Consider the following 15153-nt stretch of genomic DNA (forward strand, 5'->3'; position numbering starts at 1 on the left):
CTCCTCTTGAAAATCCCAGCTTCCCTCTTTATTAGACAAGGGACCTTTTTTAAGGCTCCAGGCCTATAGTATCAAGAACAATACATCTTTGGTTTCAGGGTCTTCCAAATTCCTTCAAGTTGGGTGGGTGTAGTGTGAACCAGTGGGCTTCAGTCCATCTCTCAGCTTTACTTCCTGGTCTGCTGTATCACTTCAGTTCATGGAGTAGCAGAAAACAGAAGGAAGGGGGTGGGGGAAACTGCGTTCACATAGGCTAAAAAGCTTAGTGCTGTCGTCATGCTTCTGTAGTATGAGTGGTAGCATCACTCGAAACACTCTCTCACAGAGCTGTTATATTGGGAAGCTTGGCCTGGAGGGACTAGAGCAGGTATCGGCAACCTTTGGCACGCAGCCCATCAGGGAAATCCGCTGGCAGGTCAGGACAGTTCGTTACCTGCAGCGTCCTCAGTTTCGGCTGATCGCAGCTCCCATTGGCTGTGGTTCGCCGTTCCAGGCCAATGGGGGCTGCAGGAAGTGTCAGCCAGCATATCCCTCGGCCCACACCGCTTCCCGCAGCCAACCGCGGCCAGTGGGAGCTGCAATTGGCCAAACCTGCGGACACTCAGGTAAACAAACTGTCCCAGCTCACCAGCAGATTGCCCTGACGGGCTGCGTGCCAAAGGTTGCCAATCCCTGGACTAGAGTAAGACAATTGCTCCCCAGATGGTTTCTAAGAAATTAGTTATATGAATCTTTCACTTCAGGGTTATCAGTCAGCAAGTTTAATGAACAATGCGTTTTTCTTTAGTATCTACCTACAATCTGTTTTGAGGACTCTTCCAGTGACCATCAATTTTTATAGTGCACTGAGTTTGAATCTTATTTCTAACTTTTTGTAAGTTGAAGCCCGATTTGACCTTGAATAGTGGAAATGAGGCTAATTCAGTTAGTGAAATAAATGATTTGTGTATGATTTGTGACTCTTTAACTGTTCATGCAGTATCTAATCATCTTCTCAAGGGGTGCTTTAGAACTACTGCTGCTAATAAAAATAAACATTTTGGCAAACCCCAAAGATCTTCTTTTAATGTGAATTCTATTCAGTGCTAAGCATACCTTGTTATAGAACTTGGCTTATGGTGCTAAACATACATGCCTGACTTAATCTTCCCCTTGCTGTTTTCAGATGAAGCAGATGGAGGAGATGCACAAAAGAAACAGCTAGCAAATCCCCATGTGGAACTTCGTGAGTAGGAAATAATTTGGGGCTCTTAATTAAGAATCACATGGTGGCATACTGCCCTCTTCACAAACACAGAACTACCTCCCTAATAAAACTTGGAGTTGATGAGTTGACAGTTCATCTTGGGCAGGAAAATGTCAGATTGCAGAGCAATGGCATTCTTACTAACAAGTCCAGGTGTTCTGAAAAAGTGGCAGAGGTGTTAATTACAAAAAACAGCCTACAAAATCTAAATTTCCATCACATCTTGTTTTGAAGCACCATCAATTGGCATGTAACATGGGCTAATTTTGTGGGGGTATTAAAATAAAAACAGAAAACAACCTTTTCTTTTTTAATTACTACTTAGCCAGTTTTCTAAGCACTTTAAAACATAGGGGTGGATAAGAGTAACTGTAACTTAAAAATAACTTTTGTAGTGAGGGCAAGGGATCTTAAAAGCTCCTGAAAAATATTACTGACTGGTCAACTCTCTTGGGAAAACAAGGCTTGCTTTTTCTAATTAATGAAGGACCTTCTCTCTCCATGTCTCTCTGCAGAGTTTTCAGATGCTAATGCCAAGTTCTATTGCCGGATTTATTATGCCGGGGAGTTCCATAAGATGCGTGATGTGATACTCGGGAGCCGTGAGGAGGACTTCATTCGCTCCCTGTCTCACTCTCTGCCCTGGCAGGCCCGTGGAGGCAAGTCAGGAGCTGTGTTCTATGTGACGGAAGGTAAAACTGGCTTGCTTATTTCTTCCCCTTTCGTAGCAAAAAGCTTCTTAACTGTTTCTTGTGGGAGGGGTGTTTTCTGTACCTTTAGTGCGGCACTTGTGGGGGTTGGAGAACTAAACTGAAAACCCCAAGGCACAACTGGAGGACAGGCTTTCATAAAGCATACTCTTCAGCAGTGCTGAAAATAGCTGGCCAAGGAGGTTAAGTATAAAACTCCTACTTTCTCACAGCTTCAAGGGATGCCAGATTTTAATATAATTGAATGATTTACAGTTTTCTTTCAATCTTTTGGCGTTCACTGTTAAGGCAAATCAGACTTTTTAAAAATTCCTTCAAATGAGCTAACACCTAGAACTGTAAAGCCTATGGACACAAATTTCTGCTGCTAACGTTTAAAGAGAAAATTACAGTTAATAAGGTACATGCTTGAAGTTAGATTCTTGAAGGATTTGGGGGTGTCTTTCTGGATATTTACAGTAAAAGTTTTCCTACATCTGGAATTACATAGCCTTTCTCTAATGTTGAAACAGATGACAGATTCATTTTGAAGCAGATGCCCCGTCTGGAGGTCCAGTCCTTCCTTGACTTTGCCCCACACTACTTCACTTACATCACTAATGCTGTTCAGCAAAAGGTAGGAGGCTTGTACAGGCTGGTTTTTGGAACTTGTCTTTTTATTTAAATAGTTGTTTTCAAGCCAGTAGTATTAAAATGAGGGGGACTAACAGATATAATGAGGAGTTAGGTATATATTGGCAGTCTGATAGAAAGGATGTTGGTTTTTTTTAAAATTTTTAAAATGCAGAAATTTCACCAAGGCTTCAAAATCAAATGTATTGGGATGAAAAATGAAAGTTCTGGCGCACAGGAAAGTAATGCTTTCTACCATAACTATTGGAATGTTATCCTCTGTTCTCTCGATCAGAAACCAACAGCACTGGCCAAAATACTTGGAGTGTATCGGATTGGATACAAGAACTCTCAGAACAACACTGAGAAGAAGCTGGATCTGCTTGTCATGGAAAACCTTTTCTATGGCAGAAAAATGGCTCAGGTGAGGAATAAGTATGTGATGCATCTTTCTCTTCCACAGTGCTTTTCCCAACACAAAGAGTAGGAACAGGGCTGACACTACTGGGGCATCTTCACCCTGAAGATGTTGACTCAGGCCTTATCTACCCTTATCGGGGGTGTGACACGTGGTGATCGATGCATTAGTGGTCGATTTAGCGGGTCTAGTGAAGACCCGCTAAATCGACTACAGATCTCTCTCTTCTCTACTCCTGTGTTCCACCTGAATGAGAAGCACAAAAAGAGTTGATGGGAGAGTGTCTCGCATAGTGTGGACCCCGCGGTAAGTAGATCTCAGTTCGTCAACTTCAGCTACATTATTCACGTAGCTGAAGTTGCATAACTTAGATTGATATCCCCCTGTAGTGTAGACAAGGCCTTTTATGTAAAGTGTCATCTTCGAATGGCTTCTGTTGCCATAGTTAAGATTACAACCTTTTTTCCATTAGGTGTCCTATATTTGTCCTTGGCTATCCACGGTGGCTTGCCCTGAACTGCAGGGTTTACACTGGAGACTAAGAATTTTTTTGAATGTTAGAAGAAAATTAGCCAAAATCACACACACCTTAAAATTTGACTTCATCTTTTTAGCTAAAAGGCTTATTGCTGACCCTCTATCCTTTCCAGGTGATTAAATCTTGACCCTATGCCTAAATTACTATTTGAAGAAATGTGGTGGTGGTTTAAGCATATTATAGTGTCTGCTGTATCTAATTGTAATGGTTTTAATGTATATGTGATCTGCTTGTCCTATGGTGGCTTGCTGCCTCAGAGACATTATATATTTGAGCTTAACTTCTTGCTAGATTGGTGGAGCACAGCTGTGTGGTAGCTGAAGGGACCAGGTTTCTAGACCAGATCAACAGGTTTGTGTGGCCTGTCTTGTACTGTGGTTGCAGCAATCACAAGTGGATACAATTCTACAATTAATCCACTTACCTTCCCAGCCACACCATGGCCTGTTTTCATGCAAGATTCACTCTCTCCTGAATGTCTTCTCCTTACGACTGACCTGTGGGGTTCCCAGTAGGCAGAATGCAAACACCAAAAAGTGGCAGCATCAGCTTTCTTTTATATTCAGCAGTTTTAGAAGAAAATATCACATCAGGTCACCTTTTAAAGTCCAAATCATCATATAATCAAAGCTGTAAGCAGTGTGCTGACATCTTCATCAAGGTCCATTGATCAGTTACCACTCAATCCCATATACACAACTTGGGAGTAATTGATTTGAGGGTGAGATATTTGACATTCCATGATCTTGTAGTAAAACTGTTTGGAGTCTTTGAGACACTGGTCTCTCTAACAGAGTGGAAAGTGGGTAAAACAGATTTTCTTCCAATGAAATGAAGTACTCTTGTCCTCCCCTGCCAGGTGTTTGACCTGAAGGGCTCCCTGCGGAACAGAAATGTGAAAACAGACACCGGGAAGGAAAGTTGCGATGTTGTCCTGCTCGATGAAAATCTCTTGAAGATGGTACGGGACAACCCTCTGTATATCCGCTCCCACTGCAAGGCTGTGCTGAGGGCTTCCATCCACAGCGATTCCCACTTTCTTTCCAGCCACCTCATCATTGACTATTCCCTGCTGGTTGGCCGCGACGATACTAGCAATCAGCTGGTGGTTGGGATCATTGGTATGTAACCTTTGCTCTTGCTCTTTCAAGTACTTAACTTTAACTTCATGGACTGTGTTTCTCATCACCACAGTACCATATCTGTGGTTATTCATGACTTCTGCTTCTTCCTTTGAATTAAGCTGTGTATTGGGGGTGAGGCAGTTCACAGTGAACCTTTCTGAAGCCTCCCTTGGAGTCAGAGCCATATCTGTGTCTAATATATTTGAAGAATTAGGTGGATGAATGACCCCATCCAAACATTCACTAGATCCACCCAACTCAACAAAGGCACATGTCCTGAGCACTTGCCTTTCACCTTGCTGAAGTAAGATCACGCTGACTGTGAAAGCTTAAGGATTTCTCACTCCTTTCTTTCTGGCCTGCCTGTTTTCTCGTATCCCTAGCTGTGCAAACGCTCACATGCATGCTGATGAGCACTTTTTGCAGTCATTTTAAAGGAAAGTCAAGTTGGTATATAATGTGCATGCCTTGGAGTCCAAGTCCATGCTAAAATAGAGAGTGGATTATTTATGCTACCTTACATACTTCTCCTCACTGCCTTTCCTGTCTAAGCTGAATGGCAATGTAAGTCAATTTACTTACAGAGAGGGGCCAAGAAATAATGTATAGATTGATTTTATTTTTTTTTTTAAGGCTAGAAGGGACCTTTACAAAGAGTTGTCACTTTGGATGGGCTATCACCAGCAGGAGAGTGAATTTGTGTGGGGGGGTGGAGGGTGAGAAAACCTGGTTTTGTGCTGGAAATGGCCCACCTGATGATCACTTTAGATAAGCTATTACCAGCAGGACAGTGGGGTGGGAGGAGGTATTTTTTCATATTCTCTGTGTATAAATAAAGTCTGCTGCAGTTTCCACGGCATGCATCCGATGAAGTGAGCTGTAGCTCACGAAAGCTCGTGCTCAAATAAATTGGTTAGTCTCTAAGGTGCCACAAGTCCTCCTTTTCTTTTTGCTAATTTATACAGTAACTCCTCACTTAATGTTGTCCTGGTTAACGTTGTTACATTGCTGATCAGTTAGAGAACCTACTCGTTTAAAGTTGTGGAGTGCTCCCTTATAATGTTGTTTGGAAACCGCCTGCTTTGCCGACTGCTTGCAGGAGGAGCAGCCCATTGGAGCTAGCTGGTGGGGGTTTGGAACCAGGGTGGACCGGCAGCCCCCCTATCAGTTCCCCTAAGTTCCCTGTGGGGCAGCCGCCCAGCAGGCTATCAACTGCCGGCAGTTCAGCTGTCCCTCCCCCCACTGCCATGTGCTGCTCCTGCCCTCTGCCTTGGAGCTGCTCCCTGGAGCCTCCTGCTTGCCGTTCCCCGGGGGGCAGGGGCGGGAAGAAGAGCGGTGCTAATGTCAGGGTGTCCCCCTCCCCCCACTCCTGCCCCATGCTCCTGTACCCACATCTCCACAGAGCGGTGCAGGGGGGCGGGAACACGACAGGGCTCAGGATGAGGGAGCTTGCTGGCAGCAGCTGCTGTCTCAACTTGCCGATCTACTTAAAAAAGCAGTGTACTTAGAGTGGGGTCAGCGCACTTAAAGGGGCAATGCGTGTCCGTGTCTCTCTCTCTCTCTCTCTCTCTCACACACACTCACACGGTGTGTCTCCTCCCTCCATTTGTGCTGCCTTGTAGAGTGTGAGGCTACATTAAGGACAATGTGTTAACCCTTGAGGGCTCAGCCGAGTGCTAGTTCATCATTTAGCAGCATATCCCCCCCTCTGACTCCACTATCTCAGCCAAGCTTCACAATTGTCATTGCTGTGTACGGTATTAAATTGTTTGTTTAAAACTTATACTGTATATATGTGTATATATAACTTCGCTGGAAACCGCACCCCCCATATTAATTTTTATGGGGAAATTGGATTTGCTTAACATTGTTTCACTTAAAGTAGCATTTTTCAGGAACATAACTACAGCATTAAGCAAGGAGTTACTATATAATGAAAACAGCAAACATGGGGAAATAGTTTTACTTTGTGTAATGACCTATCCACTCCCAGTCTCTATTCAAGCCTAAGTTAATTATATCCAGTTTGCAAATTAATTCCAATTCAGCAGTCTCTCATTGGAGTCTGTTTTTGAAGTCTTTTTGTTGTAATATTGCGACTTTTAGGTCTGTAATCAAGTGACCAGAGAGATTGAAGTGTTCTCCGACTGGTTTTTGAATGTTCTAATTCTTGACGTCTGATTTGTGTCCATTTATTCTTTTACGTAGAGACTGTCCAGTTTGACCAATGTACATGGCAGAGGGGCATTGCTGGCACATGATGGCATATATCACATTGGTAGATGTGCAGGTGAACGAGCCTCTGATAGTGTGGCTGATGTGATTAGGCCCTGTGATGGTGTCTCCTGAATAGATATGTGGACACAGTTGGCAACGGGCTTTGTTGCAAGCATAGGTTCCTGGGTTAGTGGTTCTGTTGTGTGGTGTGCGGTTGCTGGTGAGTATTTGCTTCAGGTTGGGGGCTGTCTGTAAGCAAGGACTGGCCTGTCTCCCAAGATTTGTGAGAGTGATGAGTCATCCTTCAGGATAGGTTGTAGATCCTTGATGATGCGCTGGAGAGGTTTTAGTTGGGGGCTGAAGGTGATGGCTAGTGGCGTTCTGTTGTTATCTTTGTTGGGCCTGTCCTGGAGTAGGTTATTTCCCCACGTTTATTTCCCCCACCACCCACAGCTCCTCCGACGTTCCTGTTAACTGCTGGAAATGGCCCACCTTGATTATCACTACAAAAGGTTTTCTCCCCCGGGCTCTCCTGCTGGTAATAGCTTATCTTAAGTGATTACTCTCCTTACAGTGTGTATAATAACACCCATTTTTTCATGTTCTGTGTGTATATAAATCTCCTCACTGTATTTTCCACTGAATGCATCCGATGAAGTGAGCTGTAGCTCACGAAAGCTTATGCTCAAATAAATTGGTTAGTCTCTAAGGTGCTATAAATACTCCTTTTCTTTTTGCGAATACGGACTAACACGGCTGCTACCCTGAAGCATGAAATTGTAGCTCTCCCTCTAAACTAAAAGCGCTGATGAATATTTCACTATTTTGCATTTTCATTCCCACAGTCGCTTAAGCAGGGTCAGCCAACTTTCTAAGTAGTGAATTTCTTCATAGGATGAGCTGCCTCTATGGTACCAAGAGCACTGTAAGCAAACTTAGTGGAAAAATGGGCATTTCGTCTATTTCTCTTGTCTGCTAACCGCAGGCTCTGTTATTTTCCTATGAATAACCACTACCTGCATTTGTTAGTTATTTGGGTAGCATTTTACATCAGATGATTGGGTGTTCTAGCATGTACCCTGAAACAGATGGTGATAGTACAAAATTGTAGGCATTATGGAAGGCTTATTTGCCTCTGCTGGATGATGATAATAGAATAATCATATCAGAGAAGTAAGCATATGGATCTCTCAGACTACATGCCACGCTATTTCTCCATCACTTCCGCTGGTACCTGTCATACTAAGGTGACTCTGAGTACATTCAGATTAAAGATCTACAGAACTAAGTCTGGTCTTAATGCAAAGCTTTAGATTGTATCATTTATTCTTTTGCTTACCAATGTCCATTTATACAGACTGTGCTTTTAACTTTTCAAGTGAAAGTTGGTTGTAGTTCATCTATTTACATATATACACACTCTCTCTCTAATATTATATTAAAAAAATATTTCGGAAATCACTTCTGTTTTTAACCTGAATTCCTCAGGGAAATATGCCTTGAGTATTGCTGGATTGAGTTGAGAAGAGAAAAATCATTCAGTATTCCCTGAAGAACCGATGGGAATATTTTTTTATCCTCTTGCGTTCTATTCTTTGTGCTTACAAAGATGCCACTTTTATCCAAAAACAGGCTGTGTCAGTGTTCCCACTTTGTTCTGTTTTGATGTGTTAAATAAAAAGAGGCGAATTTATGCCTGGGGTCATTGCCATTTGAATTGCTCTACACAGGGCTGATGCTAGGGCCATCGTTGTTTGCATTTTGTTCAGTAAATACTCTTATGCTACCCTGCTTGTGCATAACTCGCCACAATGCGTGGGCTATTGAAGGGATTTCAGTAAATACTGGAAAATATTTGATGTGCAGTGATGAAGAATCTGTAATCGGCAGGTCTTGGTGAAAGCAACAACATTCACTTAAAAATAACACCGTCCACAAACAATAACAAGCCTTGAATATAAGGCTGGGCAACTGCAGTGAATAAGTGCTAGGATAAAGACTAACTGATGTTGCTTCCAGGGACTCTGCACAATGTGTGGGAGAGCAGTAAGAGAAACAGGATCACCTAATGAAGAATTTTTTAAAAATGATGATGATTTTCTCATAAGCCTGAGAAGCTGTATTGACTTTTTAGTTCACGTGCCAAGGAGAGAGGTTTAGAAGCAACCTTGGGACTTTCCTGCCCAAGCTATGCTGTCCTCCTTTCCTTTTGTTCAGGGTCACTTCTGGCATTCCCAGCCCTTCTTTCCATAAAGGAAAGCTGGGAGGTGCTCTGAGAGCAGCACCAGCTGCTGTTTGTGGGCAAAAGAGACTTTAATAAAGGGGAATAATACTAGCTTAAAATGAATGAGGTTGCTAGATCTTAAGCCATCGCAGGGCACCCTTGATCATCAACCACCTTATGAACTGTAGGACCAATGTGGAGCGACTCCTTGCACATGTAGGGTTGGGGTCAGCTGGATGAAGGAAAGTTCATAACTAGGTGCTTAGAATGCTCACTAGTGTGAGTCAAGGCAAGGCTATCTGAGCAATATCTTTGTGAATATAGTGAAGAGCTGGTGTGTTCTCATTGCTACTGAGCAATTTCCCCTGCCAGTGAGAGAGACAGCTGGCTAAGAATGGGAAATTGTTACGTTGGCAACAAATGCTTGCAGCTTGAGTTTCTTTGCTATATACCAGGAAATGTGTTTCTAATTACCCAGGAATATCTGTATTTGGAATATGAACTTCCTGACACATCTTTCTGTACCTGTAACAGATTACATTCGCACCTTTACCTGGGACAAAAAGCTTGAAATGGTGGTGAAGTCAACGGGCATCCTGGGAGGACAAGGTGAGTCCAAGACGCACCCAGTATTAATTCTGATAACCCACTCTATCAGCACTGCTATTGACAGACTTCAGGCAGTGCTGTTTTCTCCCCCCTGCACCCCCACCACACTTTCTCTCGTACAAATTTATTGTTTCAACTCTTCTCCCTTATTCCCAAGGCTGTGCACAATGTAAGAGTCTTGTGTTCTCATAATGCAGCTGCATGGGTGGTACTGTTAATTGGCATATTACTTTTTGTAGGGCAGGGTCACCTACGTATCTTGCTGCTCTACTGTCTTAGAGTAACGGTATCTCTGTATTGTTGGTTTATTTGCAGGGGTAACTAATCTTTTAAAAGCAGATTCAGAAATGCCTGATTTCTTGGTTTTGGGGAATGAAATCTCTTCTGTGAAAACTCCCCGCACCTTGTGTGCTCAGAAGATCTGATTCCTCTCCTTTGCCTGTGTCCCTTCCTCTGGGATATCACAGTATCTTTATAACCACTGCCTTCCCAAACCATGCTGAAGTAGCTCAAGCTACTCACTGTGATGTCAAAGTTCCCCACAGAACAAGTGCTTGACCATATGACTTTCTAGTATCATTTGCAGTGTGCCAGTTGTGGGGAGCTCAAAAGGGAAATGCTTACAAATGAGCTGTCAGCAGCTCAAGAGGAAGAATTGTCTTGTGGCTGAGGCACTTGACTGGGACGCTGGAGTCTGTGTTCAGTTCTCAGCTCTGCCCTGCCTGTGTTGGACAAGTCACTTCACTTCTGCCTCAGAGCCCATCTGTAAAATGGGTCTACTGCTTCCTTTGTCTTGTTTTCTGAGAGACTCTTGCGCTATGTGTGTGCAGCATTCCGTGCTATGGAGCCCCAATCTCAGTTACAGGCTATAGGCACTACAGTAATACAAACCTGATTTTTCCTGTGTAATCTCTGGTCCATCTCAAACTGTGGCATTATTGTCTTTTAAACACTAGGTAAAATGCCAACTGTGGTCTCTCCAGAACTGTACCGGAGCAGATTTTGTGAAGCAATGGACAAGTATTTCTTGATGGTGCCGGATCATTGGACAGGGCTGGGTCTGAACTGCTGAGCTAAAGCACATGTTGTGATGGGCGGGGAAGCACAGTGAATGAAAAAATTCCCTGATAGAAGAGGACACACACACCCTGGACTTTATCTTGCCATTCCAGCTCCTCAGCAGCAGGCAAAAGGATTGCAAACCTGCGTCTGTCTGCACAGGCCACATGCATCTGAAGTGTAAAATCTGCATCTTACCTGCACCTCAGTTTCTGACATGAGGATTACAGATAAGGCTGGCAGATACAAGCTGTTGTAGGGATCAGAGTTGGAACCTATTACTCAAGAAGATTGAGAATGGGGTGATTTATTAGCTCAGCCACAAGAAAGAGGACCGTATCCAATACAGATTTTTGTACGCTGTCCCACATATCAGAGCACTGAAACCAGGTGCTGGCCGGTTTATGATGGATCACTTTGTGGAGAAGTAGGTGAGCTCTGCAAGTATTACACAACTTGTATGGTGGCTAATGTGAGTTTGAATTTATAGAGTTGATGAGTGTGATTTGCATCAGTGTCTAGTGTGATCGTGCAAGGGACATAGAAAGCTTTGAAATAAGCACCCTGTTCATGGAAAATCTAAGTCAATCCATATCCACAACATTCATTATTGCTGCAGTGGTCTGAAGCAGACCTTGTAAGAATCAGAGTGAATAACTTGTCCTGTTATGCACTTTACAAGTTCTGTTCTTACAGGCTTCTGTAAACAATATTTGTGTGTGTTTTAGCCAGCTATGACGATTACATTGTCCTTTTATTTGTACTGATCTTTTATGCAGCTAAGTTCATTGCAGTAAAGTGCAATTTGCCCTGCATGTCATAATTTAGTTTTCAGCAGCCTCACACAGAAATGGAGCAGTCGAACACTGCAAAAACTGAAAACAATAGGAACATAAACCAGACATTCCCAAAGCCCCAGAAGCAAACTTATTAAACTACAGATCTCTCTTATCCATTTCAAGAGGGACTTCTGTGCAACACTGCCTTGTCTTGCATTATGAATCATGCTGCCTTAGTGGTAGCTTCCTTTTTAATGATACTAATGTCCTTTGAAGATAAATTCCAATCATTTCATTTTGTTCCCATACAACTTTGACTATCACATTCCTTCAGAGTAAAAAGTCTTGCCAGCACAATATTTTTCTTACATTCTTAATACAAGATTCCACATCCAGACCTCAGTGACATTTAATACATATAAACCAGATTGAAAACCCTTCTAAACAATATTTGCTTCTGCAGCATTGAAATGAATGTTCAGTTTTTTTGGTGCTCTGTGGAAACTGAATTAGTGGGTGTGTTTAGTATGATGTGCGGGGGTCTGTGGATTGCCACAACTTGAAAATAAGCACTTTTCATTTTTATTCATTTTACTTGTTTTTTTTGTAGATGTGACAAGAGTTTACTTATTTTAGCTTCAATACAATAAAGGCCAGTAAAAATGAGGGTATTGTATGTATGTTAGAGGCAGGTTCCATTATCCTTGGAACTTACTTTGTAGGACATAGGCAACAGCTAAAATTAAACGTGGCATTGGAGACGGCACACGTATTCAGGACCATCATCTGCTGTCACTGATACTAGGTTCACTGCAGTAACTGAGTCTCAGCTGTGCATTTCCCTCCACCCAACATTTCTCTTTCTAGGGTAATGGTAATTCATCTGCCCAAGCAGAGGGGTTAGAGAGGGTGGATAAAGCAATTTCAGCAGTGGTCACCTGATCCAGGTTGTTCCTATAAAAATGCAGCTTGGTGCTAAGCTACTGTGAAGTGACGCTGCTGTAGCGTTCTTGTCCTGTCAAGCAAAAAACTCCGTTAGATTCTTATATTTGGTTGACCCTACTGTAGAAAGAGGAAGGAGAGGAGTCTAACTTGGGTTTAAGCTGGAGAAGTCCCATTCCCTTTGTACAGCATGGTTGTTCATGTTTCTGGATCCGCTAGTCATCTGAACTAGTTTGCAGTTACAGTGCACTCCAAGGATGGCTGAAAGCAACAATACTGCATGTCTCCCTACATCAGAATCCCATAAATCCAGTGAGTCAAACACTGATGTCTGAGGTGCAGCTGTTGCATGTTCATGCAATTTCTTACCTCTAGTGTTCTAACTTACATCATGCTTACCTGGATATAGCTGGCTTTCAGTGGGGTTGTGCTTTTTGCCCAGTTTGACAATTAAGTTAGCTTTATACAAGGTCAAGTGACTTACCAAGTATCATGGAATTACTGCTTTTAACTAAGAATGCAACTCAGCCATGTTTTCATTCCTATTGTATGTAGGTTTTTCTAGCTCTAGGAGGAAGCATTATTACACATCTTCCCCAAAATAAAGAGCCCATGACACTGACTTGTATGGCTGCCCCAAGTCTATATTACAAGTTTGCACAAGTTTCACCTTTTATTTCGCTCTTCTCCAACTTACCCAGTAAAGCTAATTTATACACTCTCTTCTCTTACCCACGGTGAGCGCCCAATTGACACTATTAAGTGGGTTTTCTCACTTTTGTTAACAGAGTAACAGACCAAATCTGAACATGGGTAACATTCAGGTTTCTGCTCTCTGCTATAGTCCTTACACTCCCCAGCATCCTCATTCTGATACAAAGAATAGTTACTCTGTAGAGTGATGTATGGTTTTTGCCTATGCCTCTACTTAAGCTGCTGATTATTAGTATCTCTGCTAACTATGGTTCTGATATAACATAGGGTCAGTACTCTGCAGTATTGGGATCCACAGACTGAGACCTTCAGCACTGCACAAAAAGAGACCGATGTAGAACTGACTTTTTTTAAAAGTGTGTACTTTGGGCAGCTGATTTGCAGTAGTACTATTTGAAACCTGAAAATGTCCCTTGAATTCCGGGCCAGATCCTCCGCAGGTACAAACTGGCATAGTTTTTTCTGAAGTCAGTGGAGTTATGCCAATTGACGTCGGCTCAGGATCTCTCCCGTGACATTAGTGGTAGCACTCAGCCAGTAAATTACTTGTCCTGGTCTGACCGAGGCTGATAACATATAGTGCTGGCCTTGGAAAATAAAGGGGCACCGATATGAACTATGATCTTGAAGGTTTTGCAGATTTGAAGTACTTGATGATCTTATTCAAATGGGGCAAAGTTCAAGTTATATACACCTAGCTATATAGTGTGCAGCAGGAAGGAAGTGTCAGCGACAGGAATGGAATTGGCAGCTCCTTACAGGTGATCTCTATTAGGACAAGAACGATCCTAGCATTTCACCTGCTACAAAACTGAGTTCCTCTAAAGGAAAGCAACAAGCAGTATTTGTGTGCACAAAAGACAGCATTTCACATCTGAAAACTCCTCCTGTCAGGGCTAAAACTGGGCTGGTGAGATGCTGGTGTCTGACTGTAGCTGAGCCCCATCAGGGTCCCTGAAGTATCAGTGCAGGGGAATGTAACTCTCGCAGTATTATGGCTCTGTTTAGTGCAATGGTTTCTCTTAGTTCTGTAACACGGGTGTATGTACATAGAGTAAATCATCAACTACAATTGTAATCATGAAGCAGTACTTTCTCAGAGGCTGCATTAGCTGTTGTATAAATCTAGGCGTTCAGGCAAATGTGTTAATCTTGTCTAATTCAAGAAGTGACCACTCATTTTTGTGTTACAGTATCTGTATAGCACAACTTCTTTTAATTGCCTGGGGCTGGATTCTGCCACCCTTATTCACAAGGAGTATTACCTTGCTATATAAGTAGCCCCATATGAGACCAATGGTGCTACGTGCATAGTAAGATGCTTCTCAATGTGTCTAAAAGCATAGCAGAATGAGACCCTTAATTACCAGAGATGAGACTAACCACATTCAGAAGCACTCAATGTACCATAATATGTATATATTTCTATTGTACCTTGGTTCCAGCTGTGTTTTATATGATTGACATGTTAAGCTATTTAAAAGTAACTGCCTTGACTACTTGGAAAACTGAACTGTATGTAGATAGCAGTCCCAATAAAGTAATTGAAATATACTTACTACTCTTTACATTCTTTATATGCATTTGACAAGAATCTCATCAAATTATAGCCAGTAAACGTTATGTGTGTACAGAGGCATTGGCATAATTTAGGCAAGATTGAAAAACTCCCCCCCCCCCCCCACGCCCCCGCCAATAATTGGGTTAATCCCTAATCTCGGGGTATGTCTGCCCTGCAGTTTGGAGATGTAAATGCAACATGGGGGCCCACCAAGGACCCCGAGTACCTACTTGAGCGGCTGCCATATGTACTATCCAGGCTTCACTGCTCTTGAACTAGATTTGATCCAGTCAAAACTAGCTGGGGTCTGTCTACATGTGCTGTAATCACACCTCCCAGCTGCAGTGTTGACATACCTTAAGAGGTAAAAAGTTTTCATGTTCCCTCTTGGTGAAAGGGG

The 15153-nt window shown here is 42.7% G+C and overlaps 1 protein-coding gene across 6 annotated transcripts in view; it reads left to right on the forward strand.

Annotated features, from left to right (window-relative positions):
• Positions 1 to 14746, forward strand: part of PIKFYVE (phosphoinositide kinase, FYVE-type zinc finger containing) — a 103430-nt gene extending 88684 nt beyond the window's left edge. For all 6 annotated transcript variants that reach the window (XM_073306653.2, XM_073306652.2, XM_073306655.2 and 3 more), the window contains 7 exons: positions 1166 to 1225; positions 1762 to 1938; positions 2469 to 2572; positions 2864 to 2992; positions 4384 to 4645; positions 9624 to 9698; positions 10655 to 14746. In XM_073306653.2, the coding sequence (XP_073162754.1) occupies positions 1166 to 1225; positions 1762 to 1938; positions 2469 to 2572; positions 2864 to 2992; positions 4384 to 4645; positions 9624 to 9698; positions 10655 to 10770 (923 nt within the window). In that variant the 3' untranslated portion in view covers positions 10771 to 14746. The remainder of the gene's footprint in view (positions 1 to 1165; positions 1226 to 1761; positions 1939 to 2468; positions 2573 to 2863; positions 2993 to 4383; positions 4646 to 9623; positions 9699 to 10654) is intronic.
• The last annotated feature ends 407 nt before the right edge of the window (positions 14747 to 15153 follow it).

Source organism: Lepidochelys kempii, chromosome 11 (assembly GCF_965140285.1).
Source record: "Lepidochelys kempii isolate rLepKem1 chromosome 11, rLepKem1.hap1, whole genome shotgun sequence".
NCBI lineage: Eukaryota > Metazoa > Chordata > Testudines > Cheloniidae > Lepidochelys > Lepidochelys kempii.